The 18,168-nt window shown below is 37.8% G+C and overlaps 2 protein-coding genes across 2 annotated transcripts; both read right to left on the bottom strand.

Annotated features, from left to right (window-relative positions):
- Nucleotides 1-830: 830 nt before the first annotated feature.
- On the bottom strand, nt 831-3,074 carry LOC132188628 (exocyst complex component EXO70A1-like). Its single transcript, XM_059603141.1, has one exon. It carries the CDS (start codon nt 3,072-3,074, stop codon nt 969-971), a length of 2,106 nt encoding a protein of 701 aa, XP_059459124.1. The 3' UTR covers nt 831-968.
- Nucleotides 3,075-5,499: 2,425 nt separating this feature from the next.
- Nucleotides 5,500-17,955, bottom strand: LOC132186313 (coatomer subunit beta-1-like). Its single transcript, XM_059600219.1, has 4 exons — nt 15,643-17,955; nt 12,421-12,930; nt 9,253-9,338; nt 5,500-6,043 (listed from the first exon to the last, which is right to left on the bottom strand). The coding sequence occupies exons 1-4, from the start codon at nt 17,689-17,691 to the stop codon at nt 5,836-5,838; spliced, it is 2,853 nt and encodes a 950-aa protein (XP_059456202.1). The 5' UTR covers nt 17,692-17,955; the 3' UTR covers nt 5,500-5,835.
- Between the last annotated feature and the right edge of the window lie 213 nt (nt 17,956-18,168).

Raw genomic sequence — 18,168 nt, 5'->3', positions numbered from 1 at the left:
TTTTTTAAGATTTAACTTTTTAAATTAAATTAATAAAAAATTAATATTTTAATGAGATAAAACGGGGAGTTTTGAGTAGCACTAACGATTGTTAAAAAATTTTGACGGTAGGGAGCTTATTGTAGTTTCGATTGACCCAGTGAGTCAATTTCCAAAAAAAACACCTATGGAGTTTTTAATAAAAGCGCGTTGATCTAAGGAGTTTATATATAATTTCCCAAATAAAAATTCAAAAATGTTTTTCTTAAATAAAAATTTGCATTTAAAAAAAAAAAAGATCGTTTAAAAAAAATTAGTTTAAAAAATAATTAAAAAAAAAATCGTGCTTTTTAAATTACAATTTTTGTTGTTTTAAAAAACTTAAAAAATATTATTTTATATTTTTTTGAATTATATGGGTATTTTGGTCTTATAGAGAAATATATAAAGACATTTTTATCTTTTTACTAGCCTTGGGGGACATTGACAATGTTTTGGTAGTTTGAGGGAGACATTGTCAAATATTGGGTGGTAGTTTGAGGGGTATGTGGATTTACCCTTTATTTTTTATATGTTGATTTAATCATTAATCTTAATATATTTTTCATCAATTTTTTGGTTCCCTATTTTATATATTTCTCATTCATACTTTGCCCTATTCAATATAAATTCCTAGTTCCGTCTCTCTGGTGGGTGGCCCTCATTCCTCCAGCTTGGAGTATCGCCCAAGGCTCTGCATATATAAGTGATATTTTTCGTATTATGCTAATATAAACAACACCCAATAATAGTTAACAGCTCGCAAAATAAGTTTTGTGTCGAAAAGAACGAGGCTTGTGCGTATCATTTCGACATTTTCTGTCCATGTGTAGCATTTATACAGTGGATATTGTGGGTGAGAAGAAATGTTGGAGACTCATGAGTAGAGGCAAGTGGAACAAGTAGATCAGATCTTGTTATATTTCTAACAAAAATGTAGGTGTCAGGAGTCAAATAGCAGTAAGACTGAAGCGAAACTGATTGGTCACAGAATTTTTCATTCTGTTCATCCACTGCGCTCGTTTGGTTCTGCCGTACTTGCTTAGCTTCTGCGGGAAAAGAGCGCTGAGCATATTCCCCAAACTCCATGCTGCGGATGACTTGTATTCCACGTTACCCACCAAGTCTCCATTATTGCCGCCCCAATACTTGGTAATCGTTGGCTGGAACATACAGCTGAGCAATTTCTCCAAATTTTGCACGCTGTATTTGACATCTTGTTCAACCAAAGGCCTGTAATTTTGCATGTAACTCTGATAAACAGGTAGAATAGCTTGCTCTAGATGTTGGCACACTTTCTTCCTCAAGTTTTCGTTGCAGATGATCCACTTGGATTGCTTCTTATACCTTTCATCAAAAGCGTCATTGAATGCCTTGAGCCTTTTCTTGACCAAATCTTGACCAGCCAGTGATGTTTGGAGGCTCTTTTGGCTCACAAGTGTCACCAGATTTCCCCAGCTCTCCCTCAAGTAGAGTGCTGCATAATAATCTGTGTATTGCCCATGTGCCGTTAACCAAGAATCTCCCATCACATCCCCAAGCTTGGTGCCTTTGAGATTGCAAAAATGGCAGTGATTATTCATCATGAAGAGATAGGACAAGGAGATATCCTCATAGGCCTTTGACCATCGATCCAAATTTACCCCAATTGCTTTCATTATTTTACACACCTGGTAGGAAATAAGACCCTCTTCATAACTCTCTTGTTTCCAGCTGTGATGGATCACAAGAACCTGGGCCATGATTGGCCTGTACTCATCACCAAGCAGCTGATTGCAATAGCTGGTTACAAAACTCACCAGCCTCGGAAGACTGCCATCTGAAGGAGGAGAACCTCCCCTTTGCAATTCCACTTGGAGAGGAAGTTGCCAGAAAATCTGACAGGCACCATCAACAATCCTTCTGATGAGATCCCTTGTCTGATTTTGGATTTCAGTGCAGTCTTCTCCACGAAAAAGCCGGTTGAAATCCAATCTCAGATTGTCCAAAGAAGCAAACATGTCCAATAGCTTCAACATCTTGATGGCATCCTTGTTACTACTTTCAGTCACATGTTTCCCAAATTGGAGAAATTCAAGGATGCCAGATTGAGCAGCGATCTTTGCAAAGCAACTCATTCCAACATCTGATCCTATCTTCTTGAACACCTCATTGCAGAGTCTATACTCAAGCTCAAACAGGTACTTCACAGCCAACACCAAATGCTTACTCCATTTCTCTATGTAATCCTCCTCCATACCCTGCTCATCATCAAATTTTGTGATAGACATGTCAAGGTAATCCAAACCAAGAGCTCGTAAACTTCGTTTAGCATTTGAACTCCGAACATCGACGTATACAGATATGCACATCCCAAGTTGGCTATTGGAATTTAATCTTACAAGTATTGCCTGCAGCTTCTGTATGGTAGGCGCTGGCAAGCACGATTGATTGAGGGCTTCCTCCACATTGCAGGTTGTTGCTAGGGAAGCCAAAGCAAGAGGGACGCTGTTTTCCATCAGGAGTCGCTTGAATTCAATTTCTAGTTTTTGGAATGCGGCACTAAGAATTCCCAAAGATTCCTCTTTGGCCTGCAAGTCTTGTAGAATTCCCAAAGATTTCTTCACATTCGAGAGGTACCAGTCATTGGTGATTGCATAGTCCTCCATGTGTTCAACTATGCCCTCCAGCCACTTGATTGCGAGCCGGCAATTATCAGCAAGAAATCTCAAAACTTGTTGAAGCCGATTCATGAGTGAGAGGTAGTTGAAGAGATGATCATCGGAACAATTGTAAGACAAGAGTGACTTCTGAAGCTCACGAGCCGTATGAAAGACCTTGAGAACTGCAGCAGCAGCTGCTATAGCCGGGTCAATATGGAATGCACATTTTTGCAGAGAGATGATGGATCTTGCAGCAGCTTCCAAGGATGGCAATCTTTGGCTAATCATTTCCAATCTTAGCCCCGTCTCATCTACCGCAGAAGCCAAAGCTCTTGATTTCTGTAAGCTAGACTCCAACAATTGCCTAGCAGATACAAGATTCTGAAAGCTCTCCTCCTCCTCCACCTTGGCCATGTTTTTTTTTTTTTTTTTCCTTTGCTGAATGGACTCTAGCAATTTAGTAGGCCTATAATCCAGCTTGTTTCTTTTATAACACACCCATTTAACTTTTCTTAACCAAACTCACCAAATAAAAAGTAAATGAAGAGAGGAGGACGACCAAATTCAAACCAAACCTTACTTGCAGCAACAAACATCTCTCAAAACCGCAACAACCAAGTAGAGTGAATTTCTCTCGAGATATGGGCATTATTTCATAATCAATATTAATTATTCGCTTTATAAAGGCAATGAGTTTGACTATATCAAACTTACTGGCCTTTCTAGCCCACTCTTTATCTCTCTTCCGTATGTTTCGGAGATGTTTGTTGTCCTTATTTTCGTTCATGTGTGCAAGTTCACGCAAACCCATAACTATAACTATAGTCTATAGACGTAAAAGGTGGTTAGTAAATTCAGCTAATTGCAGCTAACAGTTTTAAAAGAGAAAAACAAATCACTAAAAACCAAAATGACGTCGTTTTATATATATATATATACCAATCAGTCAAATAAATTATTGCTCAATTCACGACTTTCGATTCAATTTACCCAGGGTAAAGTAGCAATAACCTGCTTTCACTAAAGCACGACAGACAAAGTCTTCAAAACTCAGTCACTCAGTCAAGAATGCAATAATTCAAAATGGAACTCTGAGTCTATTTTTAAATAAAATTTAGATTTTCGACATACTACACAATACTTTTTACCTGAAACTTACTTATCCACAGTGGCGGAACCACAACACTTTTTGGGGGTGCCGTAGATTTTTTTTTTAAAAAAAAAAAATTCCCACCCCAAAATAAAAAAATTCATTTTACCTGCCCATTACCCAAGACACGACACCCCCAATATTACTAGTACTACCAGTACTTCTCAATATAGTTTCTACCTTTCTGTCTTCAATGAGGTTGTCAAGCAAAGTGAGGTTGAGGATCTTTTGTCCCATATCATGACGCCACCATCATCATCACCAAGCAAAGTAAGTCCTCTCTAACTCTCAGTTGCTTTTTTGTTAGATTTTTGTTATAATTTCTTTCTTTTACTTAGTTTTAATTTTGAATTTTTCGAATTTTATTATCAGTTTTTTTAGGTTGTATGGTTTACTGGGCGTGGGGTGGGAACGATCGAACTCAATGATGCAGTTGCCAAATTAGGTCTTGATCTGATCTCTCTGATTATTAATTCTCACATATTTATATTTTCTATTTGTAATTTTTTTGTTGTTTTCATTTAATTATCTTCTGTTTGGTTACCTAGAAAATTGAATAAAAGTTAGTAAACCTATATGTATGTATCTATAGAGTCTGGTTATCCAAAAATGGAAAACCCATAGGCAACTAAATCGAAATGAATTTTTCGATTTAAATTCGATTCTCGATGATTTTGTACTTCTAAGAGACTGTAAAGTGCATTTCTAGACACTTTTTTTTTTTTTTGCATTTTTGTCTTTTTGATATAGTGCCGACATGTTACATTTTTAATATATCAATTTGAGCACATATTTACGAACTTTTATAGATATTTTTTTGTGATGCATATAGTGTATATTACCAAATTTTTAGGGTGAATTTTTTTTAAGATGCCAACAAAATTTTAGCAGCACCCCCAATATGAAATGTCTAACTCCGCCACTGCTTATCCATTCCTACAACCCACTATTCTTGTAAAATTTATTTGTAAACCTTTGAAATGATTTCAAAGAACTTGTTTCTTCATTAGTCAACCAGTTATTTGTAAGTGTTTAAACATATCCTATGTTTATTTATGAACATCAATTTCCAGTTTATTTAACTGTTTCAATACTTGTGTTATATACTTTCACAGTTTTTGTTTATTCTGATAATTTCTCTACACATATCAATTACGCTTTATATATATATATATATATATATATAGTTAGCAATTAACGATTAATGATTTTTCCAAATCTGTAAACCGCTAACTACACTGCCCTAAGCAGTTAGTGATTTTTTTTAACCGCCTTTACAAACAATTGGTGGTCGGTTAATAACCATCAGTTATTTCAGCCCTACTCTAGTCTCCCTCTAGAAGAGAATTACAAGAAAAATCCATAACATTATTATTATTATTATTTTTTAATTTTGAATATGAAATAAACAAACTTCTATTTTTAAATTAATTCATGCAGACACCACGTCTCCACACACCACCAATTAATAAATAATTATACAGGGATGGTTCCAACTCAAAATATCCATTGTGAATTGATTGACAAATAAACGAAAAAAAAAAACCTGTAAGGTGCGTGCGTGTATCTTATCTTTTAGCATGCAAAAGTGATCATCTAAAATGGAAGAGAACTCGAAGGATATCAATCATGACAACAATTGTTTTATTGGTTGCCAACCAAAATATAAATATGCAGACAGAGAGGGATAGAGACACGAGTGCTGATATTCAGAAATTAATGGGAATAACTGTCATCTACAGAATCAAAAATATAAGGCCCAAGCAGACAACTTGTATCAGATCAATGGACTCCAATATATGGTATCTAATCCCTATTTCTAAAAGAGCAAATGACTCATGTAAAGATCCAAAGTGATAACAACATCTTTGGATCTTCAAGGTAATAATATACATGCAATAACAAGTGATTCGAAGGGAGATAAGAACAATGTTGCCCCCAGACAAACACAAACAAGGTTGAAGTAAGTAAATAAAGGCTAAGAGCTCCAGGAAAATAGACAAAAAAAGTAGGCATCCGGTCCAGTCAAGTGCCACCACCCTTTTGTTTCAAAGTGATCTTGTCCCCAAGACTTAGGGCAATACCTTGAGTTTTACTTCTTATCCTTATGTATCCACCCAGCTTATCATCTGCTTGTTTCTCAATGCTCAAATTCACCAGAGCATCCTCCCCAAAAACACTCTTTGCGTACAGGTTAGCAGCGAGGAACCCACACTCCCCTTCTAGAGCCGATCTGATCCCCAATTAGCAAGCAATGATGAGAACAAGCATAAACAAAAAATAGTCGAGCATAATGAATTAGATAGGGTAGTAACAAAGTCAGATGAAGCTTTATATTCCCATGAAGCATAAAAAGTTAGTATTGTTCTGTGAGTTAGGAGCTGCCCCTTATAATGGCAAAATAAAGGTCTTGACAAAAACAGCAAGGAGATGGTTTTGTTAATTCTAGAAGTTGGGGATATTTCTGTAATTTTCAGGATTGCTAGATATGTACTTGCAGTTATTGCGTCTTTTTTTCATATAAGTAATTGAATAAAATTAATAAAAGTGTAATGCGTCCCTAAGTACACAGGAAATATCCAAAAGAAAATACCTAACTAAAAAAGCAAAAAGAACAAGTCACTATAACTAATCGACAAAGGAGAAACATAAACAACTGTCCACATATACAAAGAATAAAGATAAAATCTCCTCCATCGTTCTTTCCAGATCCTTAAAACTTTTGTCATTCATTTCTCTCCATAAACACCATAAAAGGCACTTATCAAAAAAAAAAGGCACATATGCACAATCTTCCATAGACTGCTAGAGGTCCATCAATAGGCAAACAAATCGACTACACGTCTAAGCATAACCCAAGACAACCCAAAATGTCTTAAAAATGCAATCCAAATGGCATAAGCTACGTCACAATGAAAAAGGTGGTCAACAAACTCCCCATTTCTCTTACACATGTAACATCTCTATATCACGATGATGTGCCACTTCCTGAGATTAGGGGTTTTTCACATGTCCTTAGGTTTTCATTTGTTGGTTTAATCAACTTAGGCTTAGTAGCACATGGAGTCCAGGTATTACTAGGATTGCATTTAGTTTTCTGCAAACATTGATGTAAATTGCTCCCAATTTAAGGGAGAGAATACATATTTCTAAAATTTCAGAACTATCAAAGTTTCGTTGAAGTTTGTGTGATGCCATCCAAGGTATCTGAGATGATTTTACTCCGATTCTTCTCTCAAACCCATACCAATAATAGAACAAAAATCACTCAACCAATAGCTTCCAATCAACCAAGGAGACCCAAAATACCGCTCTTGGGGTACTGTTCACAGCCCAGGAACAGCACACCAACCTTGAGTTCTCTTTGTTCACTTCCAAACTTACCACATCCTTGCCCTATTAGACCACTAATTCCTAATTTTTCAAGCCTGTTCAACCACAAACCCTAGCCCTAGTTATCCCAAACACTATGAGTCACACCTGCTGCCAGATAAAATCCAGCAACCGGTTTGGTATAAGAGCAGTTTGTGCAATCTACAACAATGGATTCAAGTACTACTATCTGAAAACATATAGCACCTCAATGACAGTCGGGTAATCATCCATAATGGCAGTGTCTAAGAATTCCCATTAACCCCAATTTGAGAAGTATAAAAACAGAAAAAATTATTCTGTACGGTTCTGATTTTTTTATCTTGGTAATAGAAGCCACAAACCTCTTTACCCACAACTCGGTTTTTAAGTTGGGTCGAAGTGCCATTTGGGCCACACCTATAGGCAGTAGGGCTCTGATACCTTTATTCCCCTATCTCCTTTCTTCATTCCATTATCAATCTTAACCTAAATCTTGAAACTTTGGACAGCAAAGATGAAAAATAATGATCAGAGACAGAGCCTCCAAACACTCAGAAAAGCTTATGGATTTTTATTCCAGGAAATGGACATTTTAGAAGCTTGTTGAATTAACTATTAGTTGAGGTTATACTTATCAAAAAAAAACTATTAGTTGAGGTTATCCAATATTAAATAGAATTTTGGAGGTGGTTCAGTAAATCTCGAGTTCTACTGTAACACTACATTTTCTATTTCAGAAAATATTTAATATATAACACAAAAAGTTACTAGAAATCATAAAAATATAATTCCAATATACGATGATAATACGATTGTATCACAACATTGGAATACTATGATAAAAACAGCCCCATCAGATTCTCCCAAACAACACCTACCATAAAAACCAACGCAGAATGGACTACAAAAGATAAAACCATATGTTCTGAGTGATAGAGTTCATATTGGATTCATTAAAACAACAATTAAGTTGAAAAGAGATGTCAATACATAAAAGCTACACTTTTTTTTAAAGACAACAAAAAAAAAAAAAAAAAAAGAAAGAATCTAGCATTGCATCATGCCATTACTGCTAATACATCAAACTGAAAAGCTAAGTTTATATTTGTTTTTAATTAGTAACATGTTGTAACAAGATTCAGTGAATGTATGTCTCATGGCCAGTCCCAAATGGTAAATGCAGCAATGCTGCTCCACAAGGTGATGGAATATGAGACCACCTGTCAACGGAGGAGCTCCCAAAAGAATTGGGAGGACCATCAACGCTGAAAAATTATATCTTCGTGACTGGGCAATTATTTTACTTTCTAACTATTCAATAACTTGGGAAAGAAAGAAATTCACAAAGGGTGGTGAGCAGGTGGGTTTGCATAATTAAATTACAAAAGACAATGAAACGATGTGCATTTTACAAGAAAAAGTGGGTGATATATGCCTATTATAGGTTTCTAGCCCAAACTATGCAGCATCATTTACATATCATGAATGTGTAATACATACCCCGACAATTCACACTCCTTTCCCCACCAAAAAAAAAAAAAAAAAACTATGTAACATATCCCAAGACTTCCAACAAGGTTAAAACAATAATACTCTTACTGTATCTCACAATTTACTACAGTAAAATTGAAGGACAATAAGAAAAAGATACCACTTAAATGGTGACAAACTCCACAGTACATTTATCCACCGCCCCTCCCCCCTCCCCCCTCCAATCCCCAAAAAAGCCACACACACACACACACAAAAAAAAAAAAACAAACAAACAAACAAATTAGATGAAAAACTCTCAAGAAAAATTTGACTACTATTACTTTCAAATGATTCACAACCGACACACAATATATATATATATATATGCAACTTCCCCTCAACCTTTTCCCATCCTCTCATTTTTCAAAATCACCATTGAATTTGTGGGGTCATGTGTGGGGTTCATATGGGCCCCACAGATTCAATGGTGATTTTTAATAAGTGGGAGGATGGGAAAAGGACCAAGGAAAGAAAGGAAGCATTTTAGAGAGAGAGTTCTATCATACTCTAGTAGTGTAAGGTATAGAAGGCTGAACCCAGAGTTAAAGTACTTACAATGGAGTGAGGCATTTCATGTTCGTTGACTTGATAATGTGGTTCAGAAACTCCTTCTCATCTTGAATGATAGTATTTACAGCAACCTGAAAAAATATTTGTTATGCTTATTTAAATTGAGAATGCAGACCAATCATCAAATCATCCAAAAATTTGAGATACTAGAATCGCGTGAATGATAGTATTTACAGCAACCTGAAAAAAATATTTGCTATGCTTATTTAAATTGAGAATGCACACCAATCATCAAATCATCCAAAAATTTGAGATGCTAGAATCACGTGAATATGAAGAGATTCTAAAAACTAAAGACAAAAGAAATACATCATTGCTGATTGGATGTGAGAAGCAAAACACATAGGCCAAAGCAACTTAGACATTGCTAAAATACACGAACCTGAGCTAAATAGATGAGGGATTACACAAAAATCAAATACAAGCATAATCTCACAAACATATGCTACTCGAGTCCCAGATCATTACTGAAGGTAAATGATTAGACAATGAACATACTAAAAGCATCACATATGAAGGTCTAGCAATACAGTTTATCCCCCTGGCCTAAAATACAAGAGAATCGCATCCATTGGGCAAAAATTGCCGGTGAAAAGAGAGCTCAGAAACATAACCATCAAAATGCCTCAATTCTGCAATTAAAATCAGAATCCAAGTCTGGTATCCAACAAGAAAAATATAGCATGTAGCAGCACCACACATGGGTACAACTACCTAACAATAAAAACATATATATATATATATATATATATATATATATGCTGTTACACAAAGCATAAACCACAGTAAAAGTGCAAAAAAAGCACACAATTTATTTGCAGTAAATATATGTAATTCATTTCAAATTAATATTTTTTTATAATTATTTCAAATTAATAATTGATCAGCAACCAATTAATAATGACATTGATTAGGGATATTCACACTATTTTTTATACACATCTTGGGTATATTTTGTAAAATGATGTGCTTAAAATTGATAATTTCTACCATGGTTGGGTATAATTGGAAATACAGGATATTCTTTTTGCTTCTGTCTTTTGGGTAAAACATTTTAGTTTCCACTGTTGTGTATTAATTTCATTCCATTTGATGATTTTTTTTTTTTTTGGATATGTAATGCATATCATTAACAGGGGTGCAACCCTAGCACACATGATGTATATAAAGAGAATTCCCCATTAATAATTAAAATAGCAGAAATCCACAAATTCAGAAACATTTGATGATTATTTAATTTATTTTGTTGCCTGTTAAAATTTTATTCAAATTTATAGGCAGAGATTTTAAGAAATTAAATAGCCTAACAGGATTTAGATCTTTGAAGCTACAACCTTCATGCAATTGGAGAACACAACGTTCTAAATATTTGAGCTAACAAGCTTAAGTAAATCAGTATTTGAATTTTTTTTTTTTTTTCAAACTTATTTGATTCTATATTATGAATCTCTCTCACGGAAATAACTAAGTAAAAAAGAGCACTTTACTTTGATCAGGTGCATGCTTGCACTTTGCACTTCACACCTAGGCCTTATAAGGCCTTTGAGCTCAATTGTGCCCAGAGCTTTTAAACAAATTGACATTTGAATCCTATTGTTTAAGAGAAAAACATGATTCGTGAGATTATTATTTTTTTTATAAGTAATAAGTATATTGACAAACGAGCATAGGGGCGCAATCCATGTACACAGAGAGTATACAAAAGAACTCTAGTGATGTGAAAAAAGAGTTGCAAAGCTCTAAAAAATCAGAAAAGGTGGACTCATGCGAGTGAGACCAAGTCACTCTTCATGAGAACACTGTATTTAACGCCAACTTCCTCAACTCAAGCATGCCACTCTCATGGTCCTCAAAGCTGCGAGAATTTCGTTCTCTCCATAGACACCACATCACACACAATGGAGTTAGCCTCCATATATGCAAAAGCAAGTCTATTACCCAACTGTCACCCCTCCAACTCTCCAAGCAATCATTCACCCTTCGTGGCATAACCCAACTAACTCCAAAGAGATGAAGAAACATATTCCATATCTCAGTTGCAACCTTGCAATGCAAGAGTAGATGGTCAATAGATTCTCCACATTGTTTACACATAAAACACCACACTGTCACCATAACATTCCTCTTTCGTAGATTATCCAAAGTGAGAATTTTTCCTTAAGTCATCGTCCACAAAAAGAAAGCCACTCGAGAGGGAGCCTTCACCTTCCAAATACTCTTCCAAGGACCAAAAGTCTGAGCCAAGGTAGATAGTGACTGATAATATGACTTTAATTCAAAAGTATTTCTTTTGGACGGAACCCAACAAATTCTATCCTCACTTCTAGGTCTAATTTTGTGGGAGTACAACAATTCAAAGAAGCGTGATACCACATCCAGTTCCCAATCATGAGATTTTTAACTTATGATAAACTGCCAGCAGCTTAAGATTATAAGGTACACAAAGTAAAAGTAATGCATTGACTCACTTTGGACCTAAATTGGAACAACTCTATCCTTTCAAGGACTCGTAACCAACTCAAAGCCGTAGTTAGACTCAACATGTCATGTCTGATCATCATCAGTGCCTCCAACACTACTATTCAATGAACCACTGCATAAGCTAATTAGCAAATTCAACATCGTCACCATGATCAAAAGAACAACCACGGCCATGAGTAAAACCATATAACTACTAGGGCTGTACATGCGGACAGTAATTAGATATTATTATTAATTTTCAAGGTGACAGGTGCATAGAACATTTTGATTTTTTTTTATTCCAATTGTGCGTGTGAGGGGGGAGAGAGAAGATGACGTGATCTGATCTGTCACCCCTTATTCTGGGGGAGAAGTTGCCATTAGGTCCAAAAACAACTGACTAAGCAGGTATCTCAAATCCTATCTCAGCATTGACAAACCACAACATCAACAATTCATGTTTGAATGAAATGATGTCAAACAATCATCACGCAATGAAGAACACAATATCCTTCAGGATCATGCTAAATATATTCTCAATGCAAGCATGTATGATCAATTCAATGAAGAATAATAAAATACAAGCAGCCTATCATATTAGTTTCAAATTAGTGAAACAGTTTCAAAAACTTATACATAAACAACATAGTGAAGAACAAAGTTGAAACTGGCAGCAAGGATTAAAAGATGTACCTTGTTTTCCCACTCAAACTCTGCCCACATTGTTCTAAATGCCACATCAGCACATGATGCAGGGGAGATGTAATCCATTATATCAATATGGATGTCATTGAGAACAATAACATTTCTCTCAAGAACATTTGAAGTCTCGTACACAATGTTACCAAATATGACTCCTGTTTCAGTTGAAGAGACCTTAATATTCGCCTTGATCTGTTTGCTCGACTCTGGAGCTAGCGTGTAGTTTTGTGGTCGCTCAACAAGTTTGAGATCACCCATGGTTGCTAACTCCAAGCACAGATTTTGGAGGGTCTCCTTGGTTCGGTTGATAACAGTAACATCTAGGACTATGTCATAATGATGAACTGTCACATATGCTTCAGCATAGACGGGATCACTGAATCCTGTAAGCTGAAGAATTCGATTGAGCTTATTTGCATCATCTCCATCCTTTGTGAACTCACCAGTGGCACGCTTGAGATCATCTTGGACCTCATCTTCCAACTCAAGCTGGCTCATACCCTAAAATAAATGTGCATATAAGAAAGCATAGATAACTCATATTTGATGCAAGGGTCCCGTGTGACTATAGCATTAAGTAGAGAGAGAGAGAGAGAGAGAGAGATCAGTATTAAGTTCAGTTTGCAGTATGAAAGACTGATAAGTTTCGGTTTCTTTTGTTCTTTTCTGGAACTATCCATTCTGTTAAGATTTGTGCATAACACCAAAAACATTCACTCTTTCTTTAATTGCATTTCATTCATATGGAAGAATACAAGCCCTCAAGCTGGAGCTTATATAATGCTTGCAACAAATGAATTTTTATTGACACAAAGACTTCAAAAATACCCATATACAGGCTGAAATACCATTAAATTGGTTGAAAAACAAGAAGAATCGGCCAAAATCACCATGAACCTGGCCGTAAAACCACCACATCTGTCAAACATGAACTGAACTGGTCGAAAAACTGTCAAAACCAATCACAACAACACTGAACTCTTTGTGGAGGTTTATGATGCTAGGAAAGGCCCGTGCCTTGGCATAGCTCATGTTGCAGCTCTCTTTGGTTGATCACGTAGTAGAGGCTAGTTGCTTGGGAAAGGAATTGCTTCCTATTTAGGCTTTGTGGGTAGTGGAGGGTAGTGGGGTAGAGTGTGAAAATGATACGCCAGCTTTGCCCAACTCTCAATGGAGTGAGCCAATCTTCTGCAAGCCTATTAATGTTTACCTGTGACAACATCGGAGGAGACCAGTTTTTCTGAGCAGTTTTATTAAATATATGGGACTGCCTTGCAATAAATTTGAGATTATAGCCCTTTTTGTATCTATTGAAGCCAGTCACAAGAAGGATCTTCTGAGCAATGCTTCTCCTTCTAGCTCCAGTTAGTTGGTTCGCTAAGGTAGTCGAGAATTGAAAAGGTTAGGTTGCTCCATAAATTATGTTTCAGATGTTGGGAGTAGAGTGAGTTATGCCTATATGGATAGTGGATCTCTTGGTCTAGTGGAAAGGAAGTCGGAGAGATCTTAAATTGTTTGGAATTTAATCCCTTCATGTTAATATGGTGCATTTGGAGAGAAATGAATGCTCAAAGTTTCAAAGAATGCGAGAAGAAGAGTTCAGACCTACAGATTCTTAAATCTTTATATGGATCTCTGCAAACGTCTTTCTCAATATTTCTAACTTAGTAGACTTTTGTGCTTTCTTTTCTTATTCTTGGCTTTGTTGTCTGTTTTCTCTTGTATTCTCCTTATATACTTGGGTTATGCCCCTTACGCTCTTTTAATAAACTATTTTACAAATAAAAATAAAAACAAGAATAGCGAAACTTCATGTCTTGAAGAATTCTTCAAGACATGAAGTTGATCTATGATATAAATCCAAGATTATCGCTGTAATATCGGTCTATCAGAAATGCATCCATTGACCACGGAGATCATATTATCCATTATTTTATTTAACTGATATTGTTACTTGAACATGTTTTTCTTATTAATTCTGAAATTTTCATAATGTTAGTCTCATGACACACAACAGACATCGAGTCAAATCTACAAACTATACATTTTTTTTATAAGTCAAATCTGCAAACGAAACATGTTTTTTATAAGTCAAATCTGACTAAACATTTTTAATATGATGTTGATCTCTATGATGGATGTTTGCTCTTGTTTCCAGCCCTTCTCTCTTTCCATTTCCTTCTCTTCCTCCTTACTTACCCTTACCTTTTCTACAAAATTCCAACACAGTTCCCAATGAAAGGCAAAGAGATGAGAGATGAGAAAGGAGAGAGAAATATTTTGTATTAAAATAATGGATAGGAACATTGGGTAGTACTGTAGCATACTCAATGTTTAGAGAACCTATAAGGAAGCTGTTGCAAGTGGTTTTTTGTGGTTTTTTTAAGATTTTCCTATATTTACGAAGGGGAAACAGCTATAGGGTAGCTGTTGTGAGTGCTCTTATGTTCCACTGAAAACAAGCTTTGATAGAATTTGATGTTGAAGCCAAGAACCCTTGAGATTTGATAGAATTTATTGTGAAAGATTGAGTTTTACAGAAGAACCTGCCGGCACTCCCCTTCTATTTCTAAAAGAAAATTTGAAGCAATAATAAAAGAAACAGGAAACATAAACAAACAAAGAAGAAGAAATATGGCCTTTGTTCAAAGATGTGCCGTCCCTAGACTGTCAGTTTTTGTCACCTTAATTATCTGATGCAATTCAGACAGTGAAAGAAGCAAAGAAAGAAAAGCACAACTGTGGCGTCAAGCATAGAAAATGAAGTGAGAAACAGAACCATGAGTTGATAAATTGGAAATAGAAAAAAGGAGAAAAAAAACAAAAAAACAAAACAAAAAGTGCTCTCACTTCAGATAGATGACAAAAAATTAAAAACTAATGAGAGGGAGAAGACAAAACAAACCTATGGGCTTAAAGAATATGGGATGAGAACAGGAAGTAATCAAATAAACTTGAAGAAAGGGACAGGACAACCAAGAGAAATTCTGTTTCAGAGGAAAAAGTAAGAAACTAAATACCATTATTGACCAAAATATGCACCAAGTCAAACTGACTCAAACATATATAATTTCATCAATTATAATCAGCATTATCTATCAAACATCAACAATGGTGGGGAAACCACGAGTATTTAAAATCCGAAGAAAAAAAAATGATAAAAAATATTTCATTAGGGGCATGAAATAGATCAGATAAGCAATGTTGCCTTACCTTCCTGCTCTTCAGATGGTAGAAATCAATAAGATCATCTGGTTGTACATTAGATATCTGGGCCTTAGCTTTACTTTCCTCCGTTTCCCGGTGCTGCTTATCTGCAAGCATTTTCACAAAGCTCTGTCTGCAGGACTGCAGCCATATCTTCCTTATCTCATCACCGGTATTGCACAGCAACCTAATGCATAGAACAATCCTATCCCGAGAGTCGTAATCAATCGGATGCGAAAGGACCGAAGATTCCCCTAGTTGGAGCATAGAGACCATTATCAGTAAGGCCTGTATAGATGCTCTGTTCACTTCAACTTTGGATGGCTGAACCTCTTCCAATCTCAAAACAAGCTTGGTCAGCGTGCAAGCCACAACTGCCCCGAGGAAAAAGTCGCCAGCAAGAATCAGGGATCTCAAGTTCCCTAAAGATGAGAGGGACCCATGGACAAGGGTCGGAGGCGACATGGCTGTTTCTAGCGCAGCACTTTGGGTGGCATAGGTCCCATCCGCGAGAACGGCGGGCCTCCTAGAAGACACCATCGTGGAACTGACCTGCTGTGTTTTCTTGGAAGCATCCTGCACCTCCCCATCCTCGGTGACCGTGAAGAATGGGAGCTCCCCAAGACACTGCTTAATGGTTGCAATTCCACTCTCAACTTCCGACAGCGAGAGGCAGTACTCGCCAATAATCCAAAGAGCGCATGAACACACCCGGGCAGCCCGAATCTGGTAAAAGGTGTCCAACAGCCTTGTGATTATGGAAACCCGTAACTTGGGGTTCGTCTCAATAATCTCACGCACGAAAACAACCACGTCCATAGCCGAAGCCACATTGGTATCGCCCAAGAAATCCATCAGGAGATGTACCACCGTGCTCGCCACCTCCGGGAACTTAATCGCACAAGAATGTATCGCCTGCACCAACATCTGCCGATACTCCCCATTCTTCTCGTGCTCGCCGTTCTGAGTCTTCACGACCTCCTTCTTCAACATCATAACAACCTCATCCACGTTCCTCGGCGTGATCAACTCCAGCACGATATCAAGAGTCTTCCTCCTAATGTCAACATTCGGACTCGAAAGCGCTCTAAGCACGTCCATCACCATCTCCATCATGATCTCCCTGTGCGAACCCTTAAGCTCGTTGAGCCGATCGAGCACAATGAGCTTCACATTGTTGTCGCTCTGCGACAACAGCAGCTGGCAGTAGGTACTCGCGGCCGCCCGTATCGCCGTGGGTGCGGACGAAAGCGACACAAGCGTCCCAGCGCACTCGTAAACGACGGCGGCGGAGGAGGCATTCAACAGGGATATGATGATCTTAATATACTTTCCCTTCTCGGACTTATTGGCCCGACAAACCTTCTTAATCAACTCCAACACCACCATCTGGAGCTGCTCCCCCCAATCGATAATTCGATCGATGTGGGTGAAAAGGTAATTGACAGCCCTGTCCTGGGCGCAAGTAAAGAGCATAAGGAAAGCGTTTCGCTTACTGGATTGGTCCTGCTCGGTGGACAAGAACTTCTCGATGATCTCCGGGGCGGAGTCCAGAAGCTGCTCGCCTTGGGGGAGCCTGTAGACGGACATGACGGCGAGCACGGCGTTCCGGCGCACGAATGGGTGGCGGTGCTCGAGGTTGGCGAGTATGGAAGGGATGAGCGGCTCGACGATCTCGGACTCGTTGAGGCGGCAGAGGAAGCGGAGCGTGACGCCGCGGATGTACTCATTGGGGTGCTGGAGATTGTTGCGGAGGTTCTGGCAGATGAGGATCATCTCCGGGAGGACCTTGCCGCGGGAGTCGGTCTTCTCGATGATCTCGAGGTAGAAGAGGAGGAGCTTCTGTACGGTGTGGTCCTCAGAGGGGAGTACGTAGCGGATGATGGTGATGAAGAGCTGGGGGATGGTCTCGCCGTTGAGCAGGAGCATGATGGCCTTCTTCAGGGCTTCGCTCTTCGCCGCGACGTCGTTCCCTTCTAGGGCTTCTTTGATCTCATTGGCCAGCGCAGGCGTGCCCTTGTCGAAGTGGACCAGAAGGGTGCACGATTTCTCCATTTCTTCCGAGAGGCAGATTTTTGGAGGAAATCGGATCTCAGATCGGACGCTGAAATCAGATTTGGGGGACCGAGCGAGGGGGTGGGAATTTGGATCTGAGCAGACCTGCAGAGTGTTGGTATGAGTGATTGTCGTATTACATGCCCAGGCAGTGAAGGCCTCGACGGACGGGGGAGAATCGGGAAAACAGATCTGGATTTGAATGGATGGAACAAAAGCCTTAAGGACCGTTTGGCTGCTCTTTTGAAAACATTTACAGAGCTCTTTTTGTTTGTTTTAACTGTCCTCAAGCCTCAAGCGTTCTTCGGAAACGAAAAGAGATAACTCAATTTGCTTGAGAAAAAAAAAAAAAAAAAAAAAGGGGGAAAAGGTCTAAGAGTGTTTGTGATTGTGGTGGAAAAATAGAGCTTTTAAATATAAAGCTTTTAGAGCATTTTCAGCAATGGTTGCTAGTTTAGCTACTCAAAAAGAACAACT

The sequence above is a fragment of the Corylus avellana genome, chromosome ca7 (assembly GCF_901000735.1).
Source record: "Corylus avellana chromosome ca7, CavTom2PMs-1.0".
NCBI classification, from domain to species: Eukaryota; Viridiplantae; Streptophyta; class Magnoliopsida; order Fagales; family Betulaceae; genus Corylus; species Corylus avellana.
This window is presented reverse-complemented; position numbering and strand designations above follow the sequence as displayed.